Source organism: Sphaeramia orbicularis, unplaced genomic scaffold (assembly GCF_902148855.1).
Source record: "Sphaeramia orbicularis unplaced genomic scaffold, fSphaOr1.1, whole genome shotgun sequence".
NCBI lineage: Eukaryota > Metazoa > Chordata > Actinopteri > Kurtiformes > Apogonidae > Sphaeramia > Sphaeramia orbicularis.
In genome coordinates, this window is record NW_021941461.1 from 58,110 (window position 1) to 80,854 (window position 22,745).

The window sequence follows — 22,745 nt, forward strand, 5'->3', positions numbered from 1 at the left end:
GCACCCCCACACACACACACACACACACACACACACACACATACACACACACACTCACTCTACACCGCCCCCCCCCCCCCCCCACCACCACCACCACCATGGATTCCTTCTTTCTTAGAGGAATCCTCCGACCTCAGCCATCTCAGGTTTCGTCCATAAAACCTCCGTGTTCTGTAAGTGTGTTTGAACCTGTAAACTTTTCCAGGAGGACGAAGACCAGCCTAAATGTCCTCCAGAAGTTCACATGTTGACACTTTCCACTCGTTTGTTCTCGATCAAATGGTGTTTTTGTGTTAAAGGTGCAGTCTGTAGAATTCTGTTCTCAGTCATTCTAAAATGGTCCTGACTGTCAGCAGACATGAAGGAATCCTGTTCATTTAAATCCTGATCTCAGTGACAGTCGTAGTCCAGACAGAATATTTACATTTAAAGCTCAGTGTCAGCCCCCAGATGATGGTTATGATGTCACTGTGTGTTTTGGTCTGAGGCTCCGCCCATCACCTGACTGCCAATCACAGAGTCAGTACCTTTGTTCATCCAGGTTGGCAGTTCCACTGAGCTGCAGCTGAACATTTATGAGCACAAATGTCTGACCTGAAGAAACCCAAAAGGACTAAAGGGATTATTCCAAATACGACAAAGAGAGAAAAGAAACAAGGAGATGATTTAGAAACATGCAGACGACTGAAAGAGGAGGAGAATTTGAAGACCGACGCTGGCTCTGCCTTAGTCTGACCACCGTAAGAACCACTGAGAGCCGGGACCGCCGTCTGCACCCGGTCCCAGACCGGTGGTGTCTTCTCCCAGGGCCAGGCTGCGGTCTCTTCTCCTGGCCCTGGTGAACAGACTGCCGGTCTGGGACTGGTGAACACACCAGGTACCGGGGTAGGACTGGTCTCTGTCCATGGTAGCTCCTTGTAGTTCAGTGTTTTCTGTGGAAGTGACCTCTGCATGTAGTGGTGGGTAATCGGGGGGGGGGGTTCTTATAATACTAGGGGGGTTCAGTAGCAGTCCATGCCACTTGTACTTGGCGGCAGTAACAGGTAAACTTGCGGCTCATTTCCTTTTCTCTCTCCTGAATGTGTGTCATCAGTGTCCAGGACGTTTGTCTGTTCTGTTCTAGATCAGACTGATGCAGATTCAGTCTGGGGAGGATTTTATTGTATGAAATTTCTGCTGTGGTGGACAGCATTAGTGGAAACACTAGTAGTAGACGCTCATGCTGGATCTGTCCACCCCTAGTCTGGGGGAGGAGCAGAGGAGACCAGCTGTACAGTGTTTGAATGGGACTGCAGAACCAGTTTGGGCCACAGTCCTACATACGACACCTTTAAATGTGAACAGGTCCATCCATTGAATGGACTGATTTAAGGGCTTTTTTTGGGTTCCTTTAAGGTTTGATGTTTGTTTCTTCAGCTGTTGTGAGCTTGTTGAAGGTCCTTTTGAACGTTGGTTTTTGGTTGGAACTCTTTCTTCTCCATGTTTCCATTGGAGTTGACCTTCTGGTCCATTCACCGTCCTCTTCTTCTCTGTGTTCTCCCCTCCATCCCTGCGCAGCCTCATCCGCCGCCTCCACTAACATCACTCCTACTAATGCCACCGCCCATGGTAAGCCCCGCCCACCCACCCCGCCCTGGCGTCGTCTCCGCCTCCAGCTTTTCCTTCATCTGTGACGGTTTTATCCATGAAGTCTGTGTTTTTCCTGATCAATCCAAACCAAATCTGGAGAAAAGACTATTTTTACTTTGAGGTGTTCGATGGACCAGTGGAGTCAGTTGACGTCTGTCCGTCCATCTGTTCGTCCGCCCATCTGTTCGTCCATCTGTCCGTCCGTCCATCTGTTTGTCCATCCGTCCATCTGTTCATTCCGTCCGTCCTATGATTGACAGACAGACGTCCACTCATTCCCACTCGTCCTCCACCTTCAGACCGTTGCTTTAGTTTGGACTCGTTTCAGCTCATTAACATTAAATCCATCTGTTTGTGTGTTCATCAGCTTTGACTCCTACCCCTCCATCCTCCTCCCCCTCTTCCTCCTCCTCCCCCTCCTCTAACCCTCCTCTAACCTCCACCATCGGCACCAGTGCCCCACCAGCCTCCATCGGTAAGGATGGAAACGCCTGGGTTTCCCACAATGCACCTGTACACGTCTGCAAAGGGACCACACTGATCAAAGAGTTAAACCAGGGTTGAAAGAGTTAAACCACGGTTAAGAGTTAAACTAGTAACTGTGATTAAATTAACTCTCTACAGATAACAGAATAACTGATTATTTACTATATTAACTCTGTCACCACTGGAGTTTTTTTTTTTTTTTCTTTAGTTTTTTAGTTTTTTTCAGGGGTCAGATTTGATTACTTTTCGTGAACGTGGCTGATGTTTTCAGTTTTTTTTCCTAAATGTTTGTCAGTTTCTTGTGAGATCGTAGATATTTGATATTTATCCAGTCGTGGCTGAAACAGACAGGTGAGGTGCATTGTGGGAAACCCCTTGAATGCACCACATGTTGTGTTCGGGTGCTGGGTTTGTCCCCAGTTTGTGTTGTGTTCACTGACCTGAAACCCTGTTGTGCTGATCAGCTCCGCCCACTGCCATCGCCTCACCCTCCTCCTCCTCCACCTCCTCCACCTCCTCCACCGCTAACGCCCACACCACTGCTCATGGTAAGGTCGCTAACCATGTTTACGAACTTTATCCGAACTGTGGGTTCCTGTAAAAGCTGCTTTAACTCCAGTATTTGGTTCAACTTTGGTTTCTACAGTTGAATTTGTCCCATTAGCGTGGGTTTGTCCTCGTGCATTTGGGTGGAGTCTGCGTTATGCTAACAGCTAAACTAACAGCTAAGCTAACGCCTCCTCCATCCATGAAAACTCCTTCAATTCAGTGAAACCGTGAATTATCAATATCTAATTTATATTCACTATTCATGTTATTTATTATTTAGTTGATTTATTTTTCATTTTCTTTCCTTTTTTCACTTCTTTGGCTGTTTTTGTTCATTTTATTGCTTATTTTATTCATTTTACTTCATTTGATTGTATTGTTTGTGTGTTTTCTTACATTATTTTGTTTCTTTACCTAGAACCAGAGGTTAAAGGGTTCCCCTGGTTCTAGGTAAAGGTTAACACATGAACCCTTTAACCCCTGGTTCTAGGTAAAGGTGAACACATTAACCCCTGGTTCTAGGTAAAGGTGAACACATTAACCCCTGGTTCTAGGTAAAGGTTCACACATTAACCCCTGGTTCTAGGTAAAGGTTCACACATTAACCCGTGGTTCTAGGTAAAGGTTCACACATTAACCCCTGGTTCTAGGTAAAGGTGAACACATGAACCCTTTAACCCCTGGTTCTAGGTAAAGGTTCACACATTAACCCCTGGTTCTAGGTAAAGGTGAACATATTAACCCTTTAACCCCTGATTCTAGGTAAAGGTTCCCACATTAGTGGTTGAGGGTTAGTCCAGACTCCTCCTTGGTGGATGAGCTCATATTTTCTGCATGTTCCTCTGTAGATGATCATGTTGGTCTTCATCTTGCCTTCCCGGTTCTTTCTACGTTCTCTTCTGTGTTCTGCTGTGTTCCAGGACCCACCCCTCCACTGCTGGTTCTAACTACTAACCACCCACCCACTAACTTAGCTGTAAGCGCTGCCTGGTCTCGGGGTAAGACTCCATCCTATAGCGGACTCAGAGGTTTGGTAGATCCGCCTCCTTCCTCATTTCCAGTTTCTTTCTTCTTCTGGTGTTGGCTTCCTGTTTCAGGGGTGGTTGGTGATCTGAGCTCCTGGACTTGAAATCATGTTTGACTCTGTACTTTCTTTCTCTGACCCTGGTTGAATGGTCGGTCGAATGGTTGGTTGGTTGGTTGGTTGGATGAATGGATGGATGGTTGGTTGGTTGGTTGGTTGGATGAATGGATGGATGGATGGATGGATGGTTGGTTGGTTGGTTGGTTGGGTGGATGGTTGGTTGGATGGATGGTTGGTTGGTTGGTTGGGTGGTCGGTCGGTCGGTCTAATCAGTAGTGGTTCTCCTTTAACAGTACTAAACATACGCTGGGTGGAGGGACATCAGTCTGGTTTATTGGATCAGGGTTCAGTTTTAGAGTTTATTTGGTCGTTTATCAGATATTTTCAGGAACATCTTCATTTACAGAAGTTCAAATGAACAGTCTGATTCATCAGACACTCCTTTTATTCCTGTCTACCATTAACCGTCAATGAAAATAGAACTGATTTGACCTGAAACTTGATTTAATTTCAGTGTTTTGTCATTTTCATTGTAGTTTTTATGTCATTGTCTGGTTTTAAAGGGTTTATATGAAGTATTGGTACCAGACTGTGACCAGCAGGGGTCTGTCTGGTACCAGAACCACCATGGAACCAACCCTATGGGTCCACAGACTGGATCAGTCACTGAATAAAGGATCCAACTCATCAGTAAAACCATGATAAAAGACAATAAAACTAAACTAAAAGAGGGAAAAAGTGAAGTAAAACATAATTAAACTAAACACAGCTGAGCTCTGTTAGCTTAGCTCCGTTAGCTCTGTTTCCTGTTGGTTTGGTTTTCAATAACTGAACTAAAGGATCAGAACAGTTTAGTCTGAACCACAGATCAACAAACAGAAACTAAGCAACCATAAGAACATCCCATAATAAGTGTACCTTCATCATTCTCTGAATCCAAATCCATTCTGTTCATTTACAGCTGAGTCCAAAACAACCACTGGAGTTACAACACTTCTGTTCTAGGACTCAACCAGTTGGTTCTTTATGGTTCTCATCCTCACAGTGACTCACTACTCCCTCTAGTGGTCACATTCATCCATGACCGACAATGAAAGAAAGTCCCTTCATCATCATCATCATAATAATAATAATAATAATAATAATAATAGTAATAATAATCGTCGTCGTCATCATCATATTTTCGTTCTAATATGTAAAACTATAAATACTCCATATAAACCCTTTAAAAGCCTTATTGTTTTTAGAGTCGTTTTTCTTTTCCAATTGTAATCAAACCTTTTTTTATTTGTTTTTTTTTTCCTTTTCTTGTGTTTGAACTTTTCTGCTGTAGTTTGATGCTTTTCGTTGAAATCCTTCATATTTATTCTGTCTAATTACTTTTCCATCATATGGCCGTCTGCGTGGATGTTGGCGACAGTCAAGGATCCTGGGCCTCGGCGTTTCCGGAGGAGCCTCACACATGTGTTACCGGCTTCAGGATCCTCCGGGTCTCCCTCTAGACCCTCGTCCAATCCTGTTCCACTAAAACCGGCCTCCCTTCGTAAGCCCCTCCCCTCTGGTCCGCATTCGGCTCTAACGTCAATGCGCCCAATACACCCGGGACCAGACCCCGGTCCTTCAAATCCTGGTCCCAGACCTCCGGCTCCTCTTCCCAGGCCTCGGACAGCCAAGCCTTCAGGTCTGGGGTTCATCTCCACCCCTCTGAGGAAGAGGCCGGTGGGAGGACGACGCCCATCTGCCCACAGAGCATCACCGCCGCCGACACTTCACGTAACCAAACCTCCTGTCCCACCAGTGGATGTCAAGTCCACCACCAGGACCATCAAACCTCCTGTCCCACCAGGGGAAGTCCAGTCCACCACTAGGACCACCAAACCTCCTGTCCCACCAGGGGAAGTCCAGTCCACCACTAGGACCACCAAACCTCCTGTCCCACCAGGGGAAGTCAAGTCCACCACCAGGACCACCAACCGACACACAACCAGGGTCTTAGATCAGTCCAGGTTGAAGAACTCAGCGCAGTCTTCTGGGTTCATTTATGAAACATCTACAACTCAACAGCCAAACATCTCACATGGACGGTTCTCCAACCAGGAGAACCCTGCCGCAACTCCCCAACCAGAACCACCGGGTTCCAGCTCCACTGTCCAGACGTCACTAAACAAACTCACAACCAGACACTCCAACAGCTCAAAACCTGGTGGACTCAACATCTCAGATGGACGGTTCTCCAACCAGGAGAACCCTAGAACCACCCTCCACCCAGAGACACATGCTCCAGCCTCCACTCCTCAGTCTAGGCTCAAAGGTTCCACACTGTGGTCCAGATATTTGTATGGAACGCCCACAACTGGTCAACCAAACATCTCACATCAACCGTTCTCCAACAAGGAAACCACTAAAACCAGTGGAGAACCTCAAACGCATCATGTGACCTCTGATCCTCAACCACCAAATAAACACAGGATCAGGGTGGAACGTACCACTCAACCTTCTGGACTAGTCTATGGGACACCCAAATCTGGTCACGTGATCATTTCAACACAACCTGGATCTCAACACGTTCCAGTTTCCGTAACAGACACACCTCCGACCTCCACCTCCAGATCACCTCCACAGCAACACGAAGAGGCCGCAGTAGACCCTGCGTTAGTTTCCGCTGCTCTTGCGTCGTCGTCCTCGTTGCTGCTGTCGTCTCTTAGCAACAGGAAGAACAAGCCGCGGTGGTCGCTTCTTAGCGCAGTTGGTGGTGAGAACCAGTCGGTTGCCGTAGGTAACTGGACCCACCCTTTAGAACCGCTAAGTGATGAGTTCACGTCGGGAACCGAGATGTTTCTGTATGATCTGGAACTCGCCGAGCCGGGACTTTACGATTTTGACTCAACGTACGCGGTGGACGATCCGACCCCCGTTCAGGCGCCGGGTTTTGTTGTCTATAGCATAGAAAGAGTACAGGTTAACGCGAGTTTTCCTCCGTTTCCGAACCTTCAAACCGCTTCAGTCAAAGGTCGTCTAGAGGCACCGGAGATGCTCCCGTCCATCAGACCGACGCCGGCTGTTTCTGGAGCCCGAACCCCGCATCGGTCGTCAAACGTCACCTTTAGTCAACAGGAGGAAAGGTCCCGACTCATCATCCTTCAGGGTTCAGCTCCGACCCCCCCCCCCTCCCATCCAAACCTCCGCAGACCATCTGTTCTTAAAACAGTCAGTGTTGTTGAACTCCTCTCAGTTGCCCGATACCCCCCCACAAAACACGATTGAAGTAAAATCTGTGATCGGTAGAAGTGTTTTATTTATGAGTACAGGTTCGTATGTGGTTATCGCAGAGTTCCCGTCGACGCAGTCACCCTTAAACCACCCGGCGGCGTCCCTTTCCTCCGGTCTCACCTTCACATCCTTTCCGTCTCCGTTGTCCCCAGTTTGTGGCTCTGCCCCATCCCTCCTCCCCCCTCCAGTGTCCTCCTCCCCCCTCGTTCCCCAACAGCCCCCTCCTTTCTCTCCGTCCTCTTTGTGGAAGGTCGCAGAAGGTCTCGCTGTTGTGGATTCCACTCGTGTTCCAGACTCAGACATTTCTTCCGTGACAGTCCATCCTTCTTTGTTGCCGTTTCCGTTTCAGGCGTCAAATGTTCAAAGGACCTTTGAGGTGACGGCGGTCGACTCTCCTTTTCCTGAAGCTGTGACTGACGTTCAGAGCTCAGCCGACTGTCCCACATCCACAGGGGGGGCCAGTAGTCTACCTGAACCCCCCAGTGGTCTATTAACATCCTCTGGAACCTATCAGCATATCAATGCCCCATTGGCTGGGAGCGTTTCAGACTCCGCCTTCAGACAAATTAGACCGACTGTCTCTCAGTCATTGCGCCGTGACCCCCCACCTCAGACAAATCCACCTGATTCTGACGTCGACTCTAAGCTGGATCTGTCCGTATTTTTACATCTGACTGATTCAAGAAGTGGACGGCTGTGGGCGGAGTCTGGTCGGACACATCTGAGCCATCTTGATCCTCATCCTCCGTTAACGTCGGTGCTGTCGAGTGGACGCCCGGCGCCTGAACGTCCTCCGGCTCATCTCCACTCCAGTTCTGACAGTCTGTCTCCGCTCTCGTCTTTTTCTTCTTCCCATTTCCTTTCAAGCCTTTTTTTTTCACGGCATCTTGACAACCTGTCGCTCTCAGCCTCTTCAGGGACTCTTTCTGCTGCCATGGCGACGGAGCAGATGGAAGGAGAGGAAGCTGCACCCTCCTCCTCCCCCCTCCCTCCCCCTCCTCCTCCTCCTCCGCCTCCTCTGGGTTGGAGAACCGCCTCAGTTCCAGTCTGACCTTTAACTCAGATCTGTGGAGGCTTCAGCCCACGCTTCCTCAGCCCCGCCCCCCCCACCAGGTGAACGCCAACCCCGGGGGCTTCCGTACGTTAAACCGCCCCGCCTACGCTTTGCTAATTCCAACCCAGGCACCGGCGCTACCTGGCAGCTCCCCGCCCGTTTCCGTGACCCCCCAGCAGGCTTTGGGGTGGGATTATGTCTACCGCCCATCAAGTCTGACGCGAGCGCACGGCGACGGCCTCGCCATCGCACACACGCAGAGTCAGGATGCGTCTGTTGGCGTCAGAGGGTCGTCTTCTTCTGCTGCTGTTTTTCCTCCTTCAGTCCTCCGTCCTTCCAACCCCCCTCTTATCCTCCCCCCCCACTTCGCCCCCCCCCTCCTTTCCACCGCTGTTGCGACCCCCCCACCCCTCCTCTCCACCTCTTTCTGTCGGAGACGGGCCTGGGCTCTTTGTCTCCCGCTCAGACGACGGCTGGATTCCACCCGCCCACGTTGGCCCAACCCCCCCCAGAGAACCGCCCGCAGTCTTTCCCAGAATCCTCGGCGGACCCTGTTGGGCGTCGGCCTGTCGACCAGGCATTCGGCGTCACAGATGATAAACAACAGGCGTCAGCCGAGTCCGGCCAGTCTCCGCCTCCCAACGTGACTTTGCCGCTTCATGTAAACAACCCGGAGGCGGTAAATAGTTGGGGGCGTGTTGACGGTTCGGCGCCGTCAACGGAGTCATCAATTAACTCGACCACGAGCAGAAAACAGGCACATGTCGCTGCTTTCTTTGACCCGGCAGATGTTGTTCCTAAAATTCACTCTGCGTCACATTTGGATGAACAAACCTGGTTTGGAGAAAACAGCGACGACACTTCGGCCGAGCCGTCCAACGCCACCGCAGGCCTCCGCCCAGACTCCACCCCCCACTTACTGCTGCCTCCCGTTGGACTCCAGATAACCCCACCCCCTCGGCCTGGGTCCTCCAGTGGTGGTCCGCTTGTCCCTGGAACACCCGCCCACTCTTCTGTCGATGTCACAGATGGAGGCGACACCCCCAGGGTGGAGGAGCTCCGCCCCCCTGGGAATAAAAACCAAAGTTCACAGTCAGTGAACTCTGAACCTATGACCACACCCACCCTTAAAGATGCCCCCTCGGTTCCATCGCAAACAATGAACGCCACAAAAAACATGTTGAAAAATACCACCATGTTAATAGAAATGGAAAGTCCAACATCAGGGCAGAGCAACGAAACAGGAAGTAGAATAACCCCAAACCCCACCACCACCTCACAGCCCCGCCCCCCCGGATCCCCGCCCACCGCCGCCACGTTGCCATGCCAATGTAAACAACGCTTTCATTTGACGTGTCTGTGCGGACTGACATCGGGGAACAGTATGTGACGGAGCAAACTCGAGTGTAGACGTAGAAACGTACGAAATGAACCTGAAATGAACCCGAAAACAATCACAGAACATGGAGTTGAGTCTAAAAGTCTGCGATTAATTCAAAGTCAAACTGATAAAAGTTAATTATAACAAAAGTCCAATAATAGTCGGTGTTGGGAAGGTTTAGACTTTTACGATTTAATCACACATGACGACCTCAACCATGAAAAACCCAAAAAATATTCATTAAAAACTGGACGATGCGGATGTTAGCGGGTTTTATCAGATGTTTGTCTTTCCAATAATACTTTAATAATTCACACCTTATGAAACAGAACCGACGTTTATTGGATCTTATATTAAGATGAGGCGTTCAGGGACCAGTGTAAAAAACAGTTTAAGCATTCTAATATAAGAATGAAAAGAATCGACACAACCTGAAACTGTTTTGTACACCAGTCCCTGAATGCCTCATGTTCAGTCATTATAATTCAGTTCATTTTCAAACATGAACATTCACTCAAAAGTCAAATCCATCTTATTTTGTTTTCTTAAACCTTCAACACAGTTCAGTCACTGTGTTTAATGCCATCTTTTCGTCGGGGTTTGTTCTCATTTCAGTCTTTCATTCACAGATTTTATTCCCAACTCTGATTAAATGGAACTTTTTGATGTGACGTTCAAGTGTTCTTTAAAAAAAAACCCAGATTTTCAGACTGACTCCATGCAGCGGGTTAGAGGTGGATCATGTAGACGTAGAGGGTGGAGGGGGCGGGTCTGATTTGGAGGGCTCTAATTGGTTGATTGGGTTTGTTGTGATTTTGGGGAAATGACCTGAGTCTGTAGCATGTAGTTGGTGTGTAGTTCAGGTACATCCTGTTCTTCTGAGTTTTCTGTCTAGTTGTAAATCTTCATCTTTGGTTCCTGTTCTTTCTGTTTTAGCTTTAGTTTTTTTTTCTGTCTTTAATTCTGCTCGTTTCCTGGTACAAACCTTTGATTTTTCTGCTCAAATCCACGGATATGAATTAAAAAAACACTGATGACATGTTTGAACCAGGACGGACGGAAAAGACAGAGGTCCTATGGGGACATCTAGTGTCCAAAATGAAGCATAGCAGGAGACGTGACCCCAGAGACATGAGGTTCACAGGGACAATGTCAAGTTACTGATGGAAAAAAACTAAGAAAATGAACAAAAATATATAAAATAGATTTTTTTTAAATGAAGAAAATAAACAAAAATATGTCAAGTAGATGGAGAAAACTAAGAAAATAAACAAAAATCTATAAAATAGATGAAAAAAACTAAGAAAATGAAAAAAATAGATTAAAAAAATTAATAAAATGAACAAATATATATTAAATAGATGAAAAAAACTAAGAAAATGAAAGAAATCTATAAAATAGATTTAAAAACTAAGAACATGAAAGAAATCTATAAAATAGATTTAAAAAAACTAAGAAAATGAAGAAGAATATATAAAATACATGAAAAAATGAAGTAAAATATAAAATAGATTTTAAAAAACTAAGAAAATGAACAAAAATAGATAAAATAGATAAAAAACAAAAAAATGAACAAAAATAGATAAAATAGATGAAAAAACTAAGATAATGAACAAAAATATATAAAATAGAGTAAAAAAACAAAAAAATTAGCAAAAATATATAAAATAGATGGGAAAAAACTAAGAAAATGAACAAAAATATATAAAATAGATGAAAAAAACTAAGAAAATGAACAAAAAAATATAAAATAGATGAAAAAATTAAGAAAATGAACAAAGATATATAAAATTGATTAGAAAACTAAGAAAATGAACAAAATTTTTAAAATAGATGAAAAAAACTAAGAAAATGAAGAAATTTTTTTAAAATAGATGAAAAAACTAAGAAAATGAACAAAAATATATAAAACAGATGACAAAAAGAATAGAATAGAATAGAATAGAATAGAATAGAATAGAATAGAATAGAATAGCCTTTATTGTCATTGTGCAAAACAGCAAACAATGAAATTGGTGTGGTACTTCCCACCCACAGTGCAAAAATAAAGTGTAAACATATGAGAATTTGAAAGGCATAAAAGACAATAAAAACTAAGAAAATGAACAAAAATATGTAAAATAGATGAAAAAATCTCTGGTCCAGGGTCCGTATGTTGGACCCCCTGCTCTCATGTCTTATATTGTCCACCATGTTCTGATTGGTCCAGCTGTTGTCACATGGGCGGGGTCTGGGTTGGTCTCCTGCTATGATTGACAGGCAGAATAAGCCCCTCCTCCTTTAAATTCTGTGTGTCTGACCCATGTCCTGGTTCTCCTTCGGTGGTTCTCCTTCGGTGGTCCAGACGCTTGGTTCTACCGCCTGTCCTTCACAGTGGACGACAGCAGCAGCTCCATGAGCCACGCCCACGTCCAACAGGCTGTTGCATTCTGGGTAAGTTTCACCCACTCACTTTTATTATTGTGACCTTTACACGAAAAACAGGATAAAGGCTGCTGAAACTGCGATGACTTCAGGGACATCGGAAACGTGGGAAAACTGCAAATGGGCAGAAAAGATGAAAACGGCAGCAAATCTACCACACATATGCACCTGAACGCACCGTCTACCGCTCATGTGCACCTGAATGCACAATCTGCCACACATATGCACCTGAACGCACCGTCTACTGCTCATGTGCACCTGAATGCACAATCTGCCACACATATGCCCCTGAACGCACCGTCTACCGCTCATGTGCCCCTGAACACACCGTCTACTGCACATGTGCCCCTGAACGTACCGTCTGAAGTCACTTATCAGTTATTGATTTAATTCCATGTGTTGGTTCGTTGTGTCTGGTGGTTTGAATTGTGACAGACGGTCCAGATATAGATCTATATGATCTAGATCTGACCCTGAAAAGGTTCAAAACGGTTGATGTTCTTGGATAAAACTCATCTGTTTGAGTTCAGGTTCATGTTGGAAACACTGTGAGACGTTCAATGACCATGTGACTGATGCGATGTGTTTACTGTTCACAGCTCAATCAGACGTTTGGAAACTGGAGTCACAGCGTCTACATTGAAAACATCAGGTATTTGTTTAAGGATGAGTTTCCTGCAGATCAGTGTCAATGTGACGACGAAATATTAAATTAGATAAAGTATTAAAGTAAATATTATATTAAATATTTAAGTAAATATTAAAGTTAAAATTAAATTACTACAGCTCAGGGTGAATGCAGTACTTTTACTCATATGCTAGTACTTTCCTGTTGTGTCTCATGGTTCTTTGTTTGTTCTCAGTGTCGAACCTGGAGCTCAGATCAGAGGAGACGTCAGGTAAGACCTGCACCACCAGGGGGCCCCAAAGAGTCCACAAGGACCCAAGTCCACAAGGACCCGAGTCCACATAGTCCAAGGACCCGAGTCCATGTGAACCCGAGTCCACATGGACCCAAGTCCACGTGAACCTAAGTCCACCTAAGAACCTAAGTGGACCTGAGTCCATGTGAACCTGAGTCCATGTGGGCCTGAGTCCACATGAACCTAAGTCCACATGGACTTGAGTCCATGTGGCCCTTCATCCCATGGACCTGTTCTGATGCGGTCTGGTTTGTGGTTCTATCCTGTCCCTGGTCCAGTTACTCCTGCCGGGCTCTGCTGGTCCAGAACTACATCACCAACGAGAGTCTGGGTGAAGCTGCAGCGCTGAGGATGTCCAAGAGCCAAGACCAGATGGACCCTGGACTCCAGGTCCAGACCGGATCCATCAGCGTTGGACTAGTTGGTAAGAACGGACCCGTGGATCCGTCTCCTTAACCCTCTGACCCAGGTTCGTTTCTCCGTCTCTGACCCGGGCTCGGTTCTCTTCTCCGTCTCTGACCCGGGTTTGGTTCTCCATCCCTGACCCAGGCTCGGTTCTCCATCTGTGACCCGGGTTCAGTTCGGTCCTGACCCGTTAACCCTTGTGTGTTCTCCATGTTCCAGAAAACTGTCCAGAGGAGGTTTCCCTTCACTACCGCTGGTCCGAGAGCCGACCCACCGTCCGACAGAACCTGCCCTGTTTCCCCAACAAGGACCAGAGCGCATCCAGAACCTGGTACCTATGACAACACAAACACTCATCAACAGAACCAGAACCTGTGAAGGAGGCTAAAGGAGGACTCTGGAAAGGGTTTGGGGTGCAGGATCAGGGTTTGGGTTCAGGTTTAGGGTCTGGGCCTGGCACTGGTTCTGGTCTCAATCTGGTTCTGTCTCTGTTCCAGTATGATCAGTCCTCTGAACTACTCGTCGTTCTGGTCGGATCCAGACTTCTCCAACTGCACCGACATTGACTCCATCCAGGTGTCGGCAGGTTGGTCAGCCCACAGCCAATCAGACGCTTCCGTCACTGGTCAATGTTTACGCTGATTGGTTGCTTTTTCTGTCTGATGGTTTGTAGAAAACGCTGCTGAAGTGGCCGTTCAACTGGTGGACATCAGCAACAACGAGCTGTCCAACGAAGAGGTTCCACCACAAACATATATATATATATATATATAGATATAGATATATATAAATAGATAGATAGATAGATAGATATAGATATATAGATATATATACAGACACACACACATACACTCATATACATATACACATGTATTTATTATTTACTAGAAATATACACATATAGACTTTCATACATTTATACATGTGTTTATTATATACCACAAATATATACCACACTGATGTGCATCATCTGTGTGTTTGTTTATCTGTTTATTTGATTCTCTGCGTGTTTGTTGTTTGTTTGCCTGTTTTTTTTCTTTGTGTTTTTGTTTGCATGTTTATTTGTATTATTGTTTGTTTGTCTTTGTGGTTGTATGTTGTTTGTGTTTTTGTTTATCTGTTTGTGTTTTTATTATTGTTTGTTTATTTGTAATATTGTTTGTTTGTGTTTTGCTACATGTTTATTTGTGGTATTGTTTGTTTGTGTTTTTGTTTACATGTTTATTTGTGTTATTGTTTGTTTGTTTGTTTGTCTTCAGGTGTCTAAAGTGGTGACGAAGGTGAAGGAGCTGGTGAACGTGGCTAAGATCAACACCACATTGGCCGTTACCGTGGTAACCATCATCTCCAACGTGATGAGGAGTTCGGAGATGGCGCTAGCTGCCACGTCTGAGAAGTAACGTCCCATAATGCACTGCTTCTAATGTCCACAGACTGTAACCAGGTGGAGCTTGTTTCCATGACAACTGTTGTTGTGACTCTGGTTCTACTCAGGGCTCTGAAAGCCGTGGACGAGCTGGTGCAGAAGATCGAGTTCGAGGGTCCGTCGGTCACAATCACCTCCAAACATCTGGCCGTCGGAATATCCACGCTCAACGCCACCGCCTTCAATGGGACCATGTTCAGCGCCGCCGTCCCGCCCAACGCCTCCGACCCACAGGTTCGTACATACATCATACACACGCCGTACATACATCGCACACACATCGTACATATGTCTTACACATGTCGTACAAACGTACATACGTCGTACACGTGTCGTACACATGTCGTAACACGTCGTACATATGTCGTACACACGTTGTACATACATCGTACATACATCCTATCCCGCTAACCTGTGTGTGGGCGGTGCTCTCAGGTCCTGTTCGACCTGGACTCCGCCTCTCTGGCCCAGGTGGTCCTCCCTGCGTCCCTCCTGTCCAACGTCAGTCTTGGTGACATGGATCGCTCGTCTCTGTCCAGGATCAACTTCATGTTCTTCGGTAGCACCGCCCTCTTCCAGGTCAAATGAACTGAACTGAACTGAACTGAACAGACCATAAATGTCCAATTATGGGGTCGGACCCGCCAGCTCCGCCTCTGTCTGACGTTGGTTTTCTGTGTGTTCTGTCAGAACGAGCAGGACGGTCTGTCTCTGAACAGCTATGTGGTGGCCAGCAGCGTCGGGAACGTGTCCATCAGGAACTTAAAGGAACCCGTGAGGATCGAGATCGCCCACCTGACCCACCGGGTACCGCCCACTTTTATTTAGATGAAAACCGAGAGAAACATGTCAGTATTTAAGGGAGAGAGAGGAGGAGGAGCAGAGAGGAGGAGACAGGAGGAGGAGGACAGACAGGAGGAGAGAGGAGGAGAGAGACAGGAGGAGGAGGAGGAGGAGGAGGAGGAGGAGGAGGAGGAGGAGGAGAGAGGAGGTCCTGATGGATGATGTTGTAGGTGTTTTTCTATGCGAGTGTTCCTCAGGGTTTGGTCTTTGGTCCTCTGGGTTTTACTTGTTCTTCGTTCTGCTCCTGTTGTTGTTTGTTGTTGTTGTTTGTTTCTTGTTGTCTGTGGTTGTTTGTAGTTTGTTGTTTATGTCACTCACTAGTTTCCATCTGTCTTTGTTGTTTTTCAGCCGTTCCTTCAGGAAAAGCCTCCAGTTTGTATGTTCTGGGACTTCAGTCTGAAAGGTGAGTTTAAACGAGTCCACCGGGGTCTACCAATGTCCACCAGGGTCCACCAGGGTCCACCAGTGTCTGCCAGGGTCCCCCTGGATCAGCCAGGGTTTACGAGGGTCCATCAGAGTCCACCAGAGAGATAGATAGATAATAGACTGACAGACATAAGCGTCAAAATGAGTAAAGACAAAAAAATAAACAGCAGAATTATTAATAGAAGGATCAAAGGGACATATACAGGTTTGGATGGAGGTGTTCGTCTGTGGGACCCAGTCTGGAGCCCTGGCTTCCACGGTAACAGTGTTTAATGGTGTGGTTCCTGTGGGTGTGTCCACCAGGTGGAGGCGGGGGCTGGAACGCAGACGGCTGCAGCCTATCAGATGAGTCCAGCAGTAACAGGACGGTGTGTCTGTGTGATCACATGACCCACTTCGGCATCCTCATGGTAAGAACGGGTCAAAGGGGGCGGAGTCTGACCTCACAGCGTCTGGTTGCCACGGTGACAGCGCTGAAACACATCTGGACTAAACCCAGTTTAGATAAAAGTGGGTTGGACTACAGATGTGTTAACACCTTTTACAGAAGTGATCAAATATGATCAAAATTAAAACAACAATTGTTTATAAAGTTCAATGACCAGACTGAACAATAAATATGAACCTCAGCTTGAATAGTTTAGTCTAGTTTAGTTTAGTCTAGTTTAGTTTAGTTTAGTTTAGTTTAGTCTAGTTTAGTTTAGTTTAGTTTAGTCTAGTTTAGTTTAGTTTAGTCTAGTTTAGTTTAGTCTAGTTTAGTTTAGTTTAGTCTAGTTTAGTTTAGTTTAGTTTAGTCTAGTTTAGTCTAGTTTAGTTTAGTCTAGTTTAGTTTAGTTTAGTCTAGTTTAGTTTAGTCTAGTTTAGTCTAGTTTAGTTTAGTCTAGTTTAGTTTAGTCTAGTTTAGTCTAGTCTAGTTTAGTCTATACTAATAAACATGATCTAAACTAAATATGTCTAAAATTAACTTTGATTTGAAACATAGGAGAGAAAACTGTTGCAGGATCAGAAACACATTAATTTTAGAAAAAAAACCCATGTATCTACCTCTGTCCCTCCATCCCTCCATCCCTCCATCCCTCTGTCTCCGTAGGACATCTCAGGCTCGTCCGCCGCCATTAATGAACAGAACACTCGGATCCTGACCTTCATCACCTACATCGGTTGTGGAATCTCCGCCGTCTTCTCGGCGGCGACACTTCTCACCTACATCGCCTTCGAGTGAGTCTCATCCCTTTGTTTTTATTTCACAGGAGACAAATGGACAGAAATTGTAACTTATGGGGCGTGTTCGGCCTCTGGTGTTTCTCTGGAGGTTTCAACATAAACCTGGCAGCGTTTCACCGACGACCACAGCAGCGAAATATGCAAATAATGAACTGATAACGGAGACGCTGAACAGACAGTTGGAACCGAGCTGAGGCTAACATTCATCAGCTTCAACAGTCGAGTTCAGCCGCAGTTGAAGGATCAAACTCCAGGACAGGTTTGTGCTCAGATGTGAAAACAGAGGGCGGACCTCAGGGCTCCGTCACGGATCCTCTGGGTTTGACTCATTATTCGGTTTCATACGTCACTACTTTAAGTCGTGAACATAAATGATAGAGGTTATTCTGCTTTGAATCATGGGAACATGGAGACACAGACAAACCGTCTCCTGATTGGACATTTATGGAACCATGGCTGGTCCCTGTGGCCACTCCCACATTCACTTCCCTCTACGGTTACCCAGTCTGTGTTGTAGTTTTTAGTGAAACTCATGTGTTTTCCAAAGATCACGTCCAAGAAACACATAGTTTTTTTCATTAAAATTTGGGACCAAAAAAATATCTAGATTGTTTTTAATGTTACGGATGATTGATAGTTTGACTGTTTATTGGTAAAGGAACTGAAGTCGAAGTTGATTAAAAATACTCTTTGATTAAATTATACGTTGTATATGACTGAAGAAACACATTCACAGTTAATATATGACATGAAAAAAACAGGAAATAAAACCTTGAACTGGATGAATTCAATATAAATGTGTTTTCAGTCAAATCGAATGAAAAATGACAAGATGCAAAAGACACTCGATGGACGAGAAACAGATGAAAAAGTCTCAACCTCTAAACTTTACAGTCCCCTCTCCTGGAGTAGACCTTAACGGGAGAGGCTGTGGAATGTGACCCCCCTATAGTTGGAACTCACCCTCTGGCCCCCCTTCATAAAAATGGGAACCACTACCCTGGTCTGCCACTCCAAAGGCACCACCCCCGAAGTCCACGCAGTGTTGCAGAGGCGTGTCTGGTCTTTTGGCTTCGTTTCCTCCATGGAATGCGTGTTTGTGGGATTGAGGAGCTCTTCAAAGTATTCCTTCCACCACCCAACTATATCCTCAGTTGATGTCAGCAGCTCCCCATGTTTACACTGGACGGTTTGCCAGAACCTCTTTGGAGTCGATCGGTCATCTTCCTCCATGTCCTCACCAAACTCCTCACACGCCTGAGTTTTTGCCTCAGTGACCGCTCTGGCTGCACACTGCTTGGCCCACCGGTAGCACCGCTTGGCCCACCGGTAGCAATCGGCTGCTTCTGGAGGCCCACAGGACAGCCACGCCCTATAGACCTCCTTCAGACTGATGGCTGCTGTGACTGACCCCAGCTACGTTACAGTCGCAGCTCGCCACAGCTGCCTCGACAATGGCAGAGCAGAACAGAGGGTATTCAGACTCAATGTTCCCCTCCACCCTCGGGACGCGGTTGGAGCTCTGCCGGAGGTGTGAGTTGTGGATCAACCTGACAAGTTCTTCCACCGGGCATTCCCAGCAGTCCTGGTCTGCTCACTTGGGTCTGCCAGGTCTGTGCAGCATCTTCCCCTGCCACATGATCCAACTCACAACCAGGTAGTGGTCAGTTGACAGCTCCACACCTCTATTCACCCGAGTGCCCAGAACATACGGCCACAGATCTGATGATACAACTACAAAGTCAATCATCACTGTAGACCAAGGATGTCCTGGTGCCAAGTGCACCGATTGACATCCTTATGTTTGAACGTGGTATCAGTTATGGCCAAACTGCAACTCACACAGAAGTCCAATAACTGAACACTGCACGTTTCCAGATTGGGCAGGCCATTCCTCCCCACCACACCCCTCCAGGTTACGCTGTCGTTACCCATGTAAGCAGCACGTAAGTCCCCCAGTATGACAATGGAGTCCCTTTCAGGATGCTTTCTAGCACCCAGCCTTAGGACTCCAAAAAGGGCGGGTACTCTGAGCTGTTGTGTGGTGCATATGCACTGACAACAGTCAGAACCCATTCACCAACCTGAGGGTGCAGGGAAGGAACCCTTTCGTCCACTTGGGTAAACTCCAACATGCAGACAGAGAGGCTGGGGGATATTAATAAGCCCACCCCTGCCCTCCGCCTCTCACCCGAGGCAATTCCAGCAAAAGAGAGACCCTAGCCCCTCTCAAAGACTTGGGTTCCAGAGCCAATGCTATGTGTCGAGGTGAGGCCAGTAATGCTCAACCTCCTCCACAAGATCCTGCTCATTCCCCACCAGAGAGGTGACATTCCATGTCCCAAAAAACAGTTTCTGTAACCTAGGATCAGACCTTCAAGGTCCCCACTTTGGCCTTCTGTTCGATCCACAAAGCACCGGACCCTTCCACTTCACCCTGTGAGTGGTGGGCCTACAGAAAGACGGGCCCATGTCTCCAGTTCGGCCTGGGCCCACCTAGACTCCACAGGCAAAGGCCTAGCCACCAGGCACTTGCCCACGGGCCCCAACCCCAGGCCCGGCTCCAAGGCGGAGCCCTGATAACCTTCCAGGCCAGGAACACATTCTTTTGTTAATTCTTGGCATCAGGGTCTTCTGAACCGTTCTTCCTCTGGCCCTTCACCTAGGACCAATCTGCCATGGGAGACCCTACCAGGGGCAAAAAGCCCCCGACAACAGAGCTACTAGGATCTTTAGGGCGCTCAAAGTCCTCCACCACGATAAGGTGATGGTTCCAGCAGGAGTATTTAGCAACATTTATTCTATGATTATTTGTATCTGTTTAGTTCAGTTGTGTGTCTATAAAGTGTCGGACAGACTCCCCCCGTCCTGTCGTCTCCACATCCGTCTTCATGTCTGTCTCCACAGGAAGCTGAGGCGGGACTACCCGTCCAAGATCCTGATGAACCTGAGCTCGTCGCTGCTGTTCCTGAACATGTGCTTCCTATTGGACGGCTGGTTGGCCAGTCTGCACAGGGACACCCTGTGTGTGTCAATAGCCCTGCTCCTGCACTACTTCCTGTTGACCTCCTTCACCTGGATGGCCCTGGAGTCCATCCACATGTACATCGCCCTGGTCAAAGTCTTCAACACCTACATACGACGATACATCCTCAAGTTCTGCCTCCTGGGATGGGGTCAGTATATACTACGAATACTACTACTGTTACTACTACTGTTAATACTACTACTACTACAAATACTAGAACTACCAGTGAATATCCTACTACTGTAGCCTTTGGTCCTAATACTATAAACCTGTTCCATCTGTGGAACTGTAGAATAAACACTCTTAACTGTATAAATAAATGAATAATGATGATGGAGGAGGAGAGAAGAGGAGGAGAGAGGAGTTAATTGGTGTTGTTGTTGATGCTGGTCTGTGTTGTTTCTGTTGCAGGTCTGCCGTTGGTGGTGGTTGGAATCGTGGCTGCAGTTGACGTCCGTTGCTATGGGTTACAGGAGTACGGCAGAGGAACAACAGCAGAAGGAGCGTCAGAGTTGTGAGTGTTTAACTCACATCCTCAGGGTTAAAGGGACGGTTTAAGGTCTTAAATGGACACAGATGGACCTGTCTTGTCTCTTGGTGACCTCAGCTGCTGGACTTGTCTTTTTCTTGTCTTTTTCTCGTCTTTAGCTGCTGGATCCGCAGTCCTCTGGTCTTCTACGTCACCTGCGTCGGGTTCTTCTGTCTGGTGTTTCTGCTCAACGTTGCCATGTTCATCGTGGTGATGATGCAGATCTGCGGACGCAACGGGAAACGCAGCAACCGAACGCTACGAGAGGAGGTGAGTTCCCAACAACAACGCCATAGTGTCGAATTAAAGACCACAGCGATTGGAATAAAGACCATGGCGATCGACGGAACTGAAGGAAAGGACATGAAAATTACACAAGAAAATAATGAACTAAACAAAAGGAAAACACTGTAAAAAAATGAAGAAATAGAAATGAACTGAACCAAAAAGTTTATAAACAGATAAAAGTGACAGAAATGAGATGAAAAGGACACGAGATGAAACTGAGACAAAACAGAAGACAAGAAACAAAACAGCAAATAGAAACAGAGAAGATGAAAGAAAAGATTTAACAAGAGAAAACAACACGACAGAAAAAACACAAAAGACATAAAGAACAAATGAAAAAAAAAACAAAGTCCAAAACAAGAGACGGAACCTGCTGTAGAAGAACCCACACATCTCCACCTGAATGTTCTGCTTGGTTCCTTTCCAGGTTCTGCGGAACCTTCGCAGCGTCGTCAGCCTCACCTTCCTGTTGGGGATGACCTGGGGATTTGCCTTCTTCGCCTGGGGACCCGTCGCCCTGGCCTTCATGTACCTGTTCGCAATCTTCAACTCACTGCAAGGTCAGACACGCAGCCGTCAACCTAAGTTTGCAAGTGTTTGAACACGAAACACTATGAAAACCGACCTGTGAACCTTAGATCGCAAGTATTGCGTATGTTTTCTGTTTTTATTGTGGATGTTTGGGTGTAACCTTCTTTTCTGTCACTTCGGCTGCTGCCGTCTGTTCCAGGACACGCTGGAGAAGAGAACTTTAATGTCAACGACTCTTTGTTCCTGTTTAGATAGAAGTTCCTCAAACGTCCGCCCTGCTCTGATCCTGTCCTATTCTGTCTTTTTTCTGTCTTTGTTCTGTCTGTTTTTTCAGGTCTCTTCATATTTAGCTTCCACTGCGCTCTGAAGGAGAACGTCCAGAAGCAGTGGAGGCGCTACCTGTGCTGCGGTCGCTTCCGGCTGTCGGATAACTCAGGTATCCGCCCTCTGTCCTCCTGGTTCTCATTAAAACCCAGAGGATCCAGATCCGTCTGCTGGGCTCCGTCCAGGTTTCCCACAAAGACGCTTATTAAAAGATCAAAACCGGCCCTAAGTCACCGGCTTTACAGCCAATAAAACCCAGACCGTTGGAGTTCAGAGGAACATGAGGTCCTCCAGGTTGTGGGACCAGGTAAACTGACTCCATGAGGTTCTCCAGGTGGTGGGACCAGATTAAACCACAGTTGGACCGTTTGCTCGGACCCTGGTTCTTTGGGTCCTGAATCCAACCGTGTGTTCTTTAAATTAAAGTGCGTCTGTCGTTCTTTCAGTTGATTCTTCTGCGTTCTTTCAGACTGGAGTAAAACCGCCACCAACAACACCAAGAAGGTGAGCTCTGATAACCTGGGGAAGTCCCTGTCATCCAGCTCCTTTGGGTCCAGCTCCGCCAACTGGACCTCCAAGGCCAAAGCCACGCTCAACCCCTTCACCAAACGCCACAGCAACACAGGTTGAGGCCACGCCCACAACACTCAGGTAGGCACAGGCAGACAGAGCTTCTAGAGGTTCTGAACAGACCACAGGTAGGACGACCCACAATGCATCGGTCCAAACACTGGGTTGGGGGCGGGGTTAGGGTTTTCAGTTTGAGGTTCAACCGCTTCATGAACCTTTGGAACATGTTCTTCTGGTTCAGTTTTAAATGGACCACCTGTGATCATCTGATGTCCAGATGAACCTGAACTACTCATGTGCTGTAGTTTCAGAGTGAAGCAGCAGGTGGCGTCAGAGTCCAAACAGGGTCCA

The 22,745-nt window shown here is 46.7% G+C and overlaps 1 protein-coding gene across 1 annotated transcript in view; it reads left to right on the plus strand.

Moving 5' to 3' along the window:
* Positions 1–22,454, plus strand: part of LOC115415847 (adhesion G-protein coupled receptor G6-like) — a 47,106-nt gene extending 24,652 nt beyond the window's left edge. The window contains exons 9-29 of the mRNA XM_030129498.1: positions 3,585–3,662; positions 11,798–11,886; positions 12,477–12,529; positions 12,741–12,776; positions 13,079–13,224; positions 13,425–13,536; positions 13,703–13,791; positions 13,879–13,943; positions 14,465–14,601; positions 14,700–14,865; positions 15,067–15,210; positions 15,322–15,438; positions 15,823–15,877; positions 16,204–16,310; positions 16,991–17,118; positions 20,032–20,300; positions 20,564–20,666; positions 20,801–20,951; positions 21,397–21,529; positions 21,835–21,936; positions 22,294–22,454. Coding sequence (XP_029985358.1) covers positions 3,585–3,662; positions 11,798–11,886; positions 12,477–12,529; positions 12,741–12,776; positions 13,079–13,224; positions 13,425–13,536; positions 13,703–13,791; positions 13,879–13,943; positions 14,465–14,601; positions 14,700–14,865; positions 15,067–15,210; positions 15,322–15,438; positions 15,823–15,877; positions 16,204–16,310; positions 16,991–17,118; positions 20,032–20,300; positions 20,564–20,666; positions 20,801–20,951; positions 21,397–21,529; positions 21,835–21,936; positions 22,294–22,454 — 2,441 coding nt within the window. The remainder of the gene's footprint in view (positions 1–3,584; positions 3,663–11,797; positions 11,887–12,476; positions 12,530–12,740; positions 12,777–13,078; positions 13,225–13,424; positions 13,537–13,702; positions 13,792–13,878; positions 13,944–14,464; positions 14,602–14,699; positions 14,866–15,066; positions 15,211–15,321; positions 15,439–15,822; positions 15,878–16,203; positions 16,311–16,990; positions 17,119–20,031; positions 20,301–20,563; positions 20,667–20,800; positions 20,952–21,396; positions 21,530–21,834; positions 21,937–22,293) is intronic.
* The last annotated feature ends 291 nt before the right edge of the window (positions 22,455–22,745 follow it).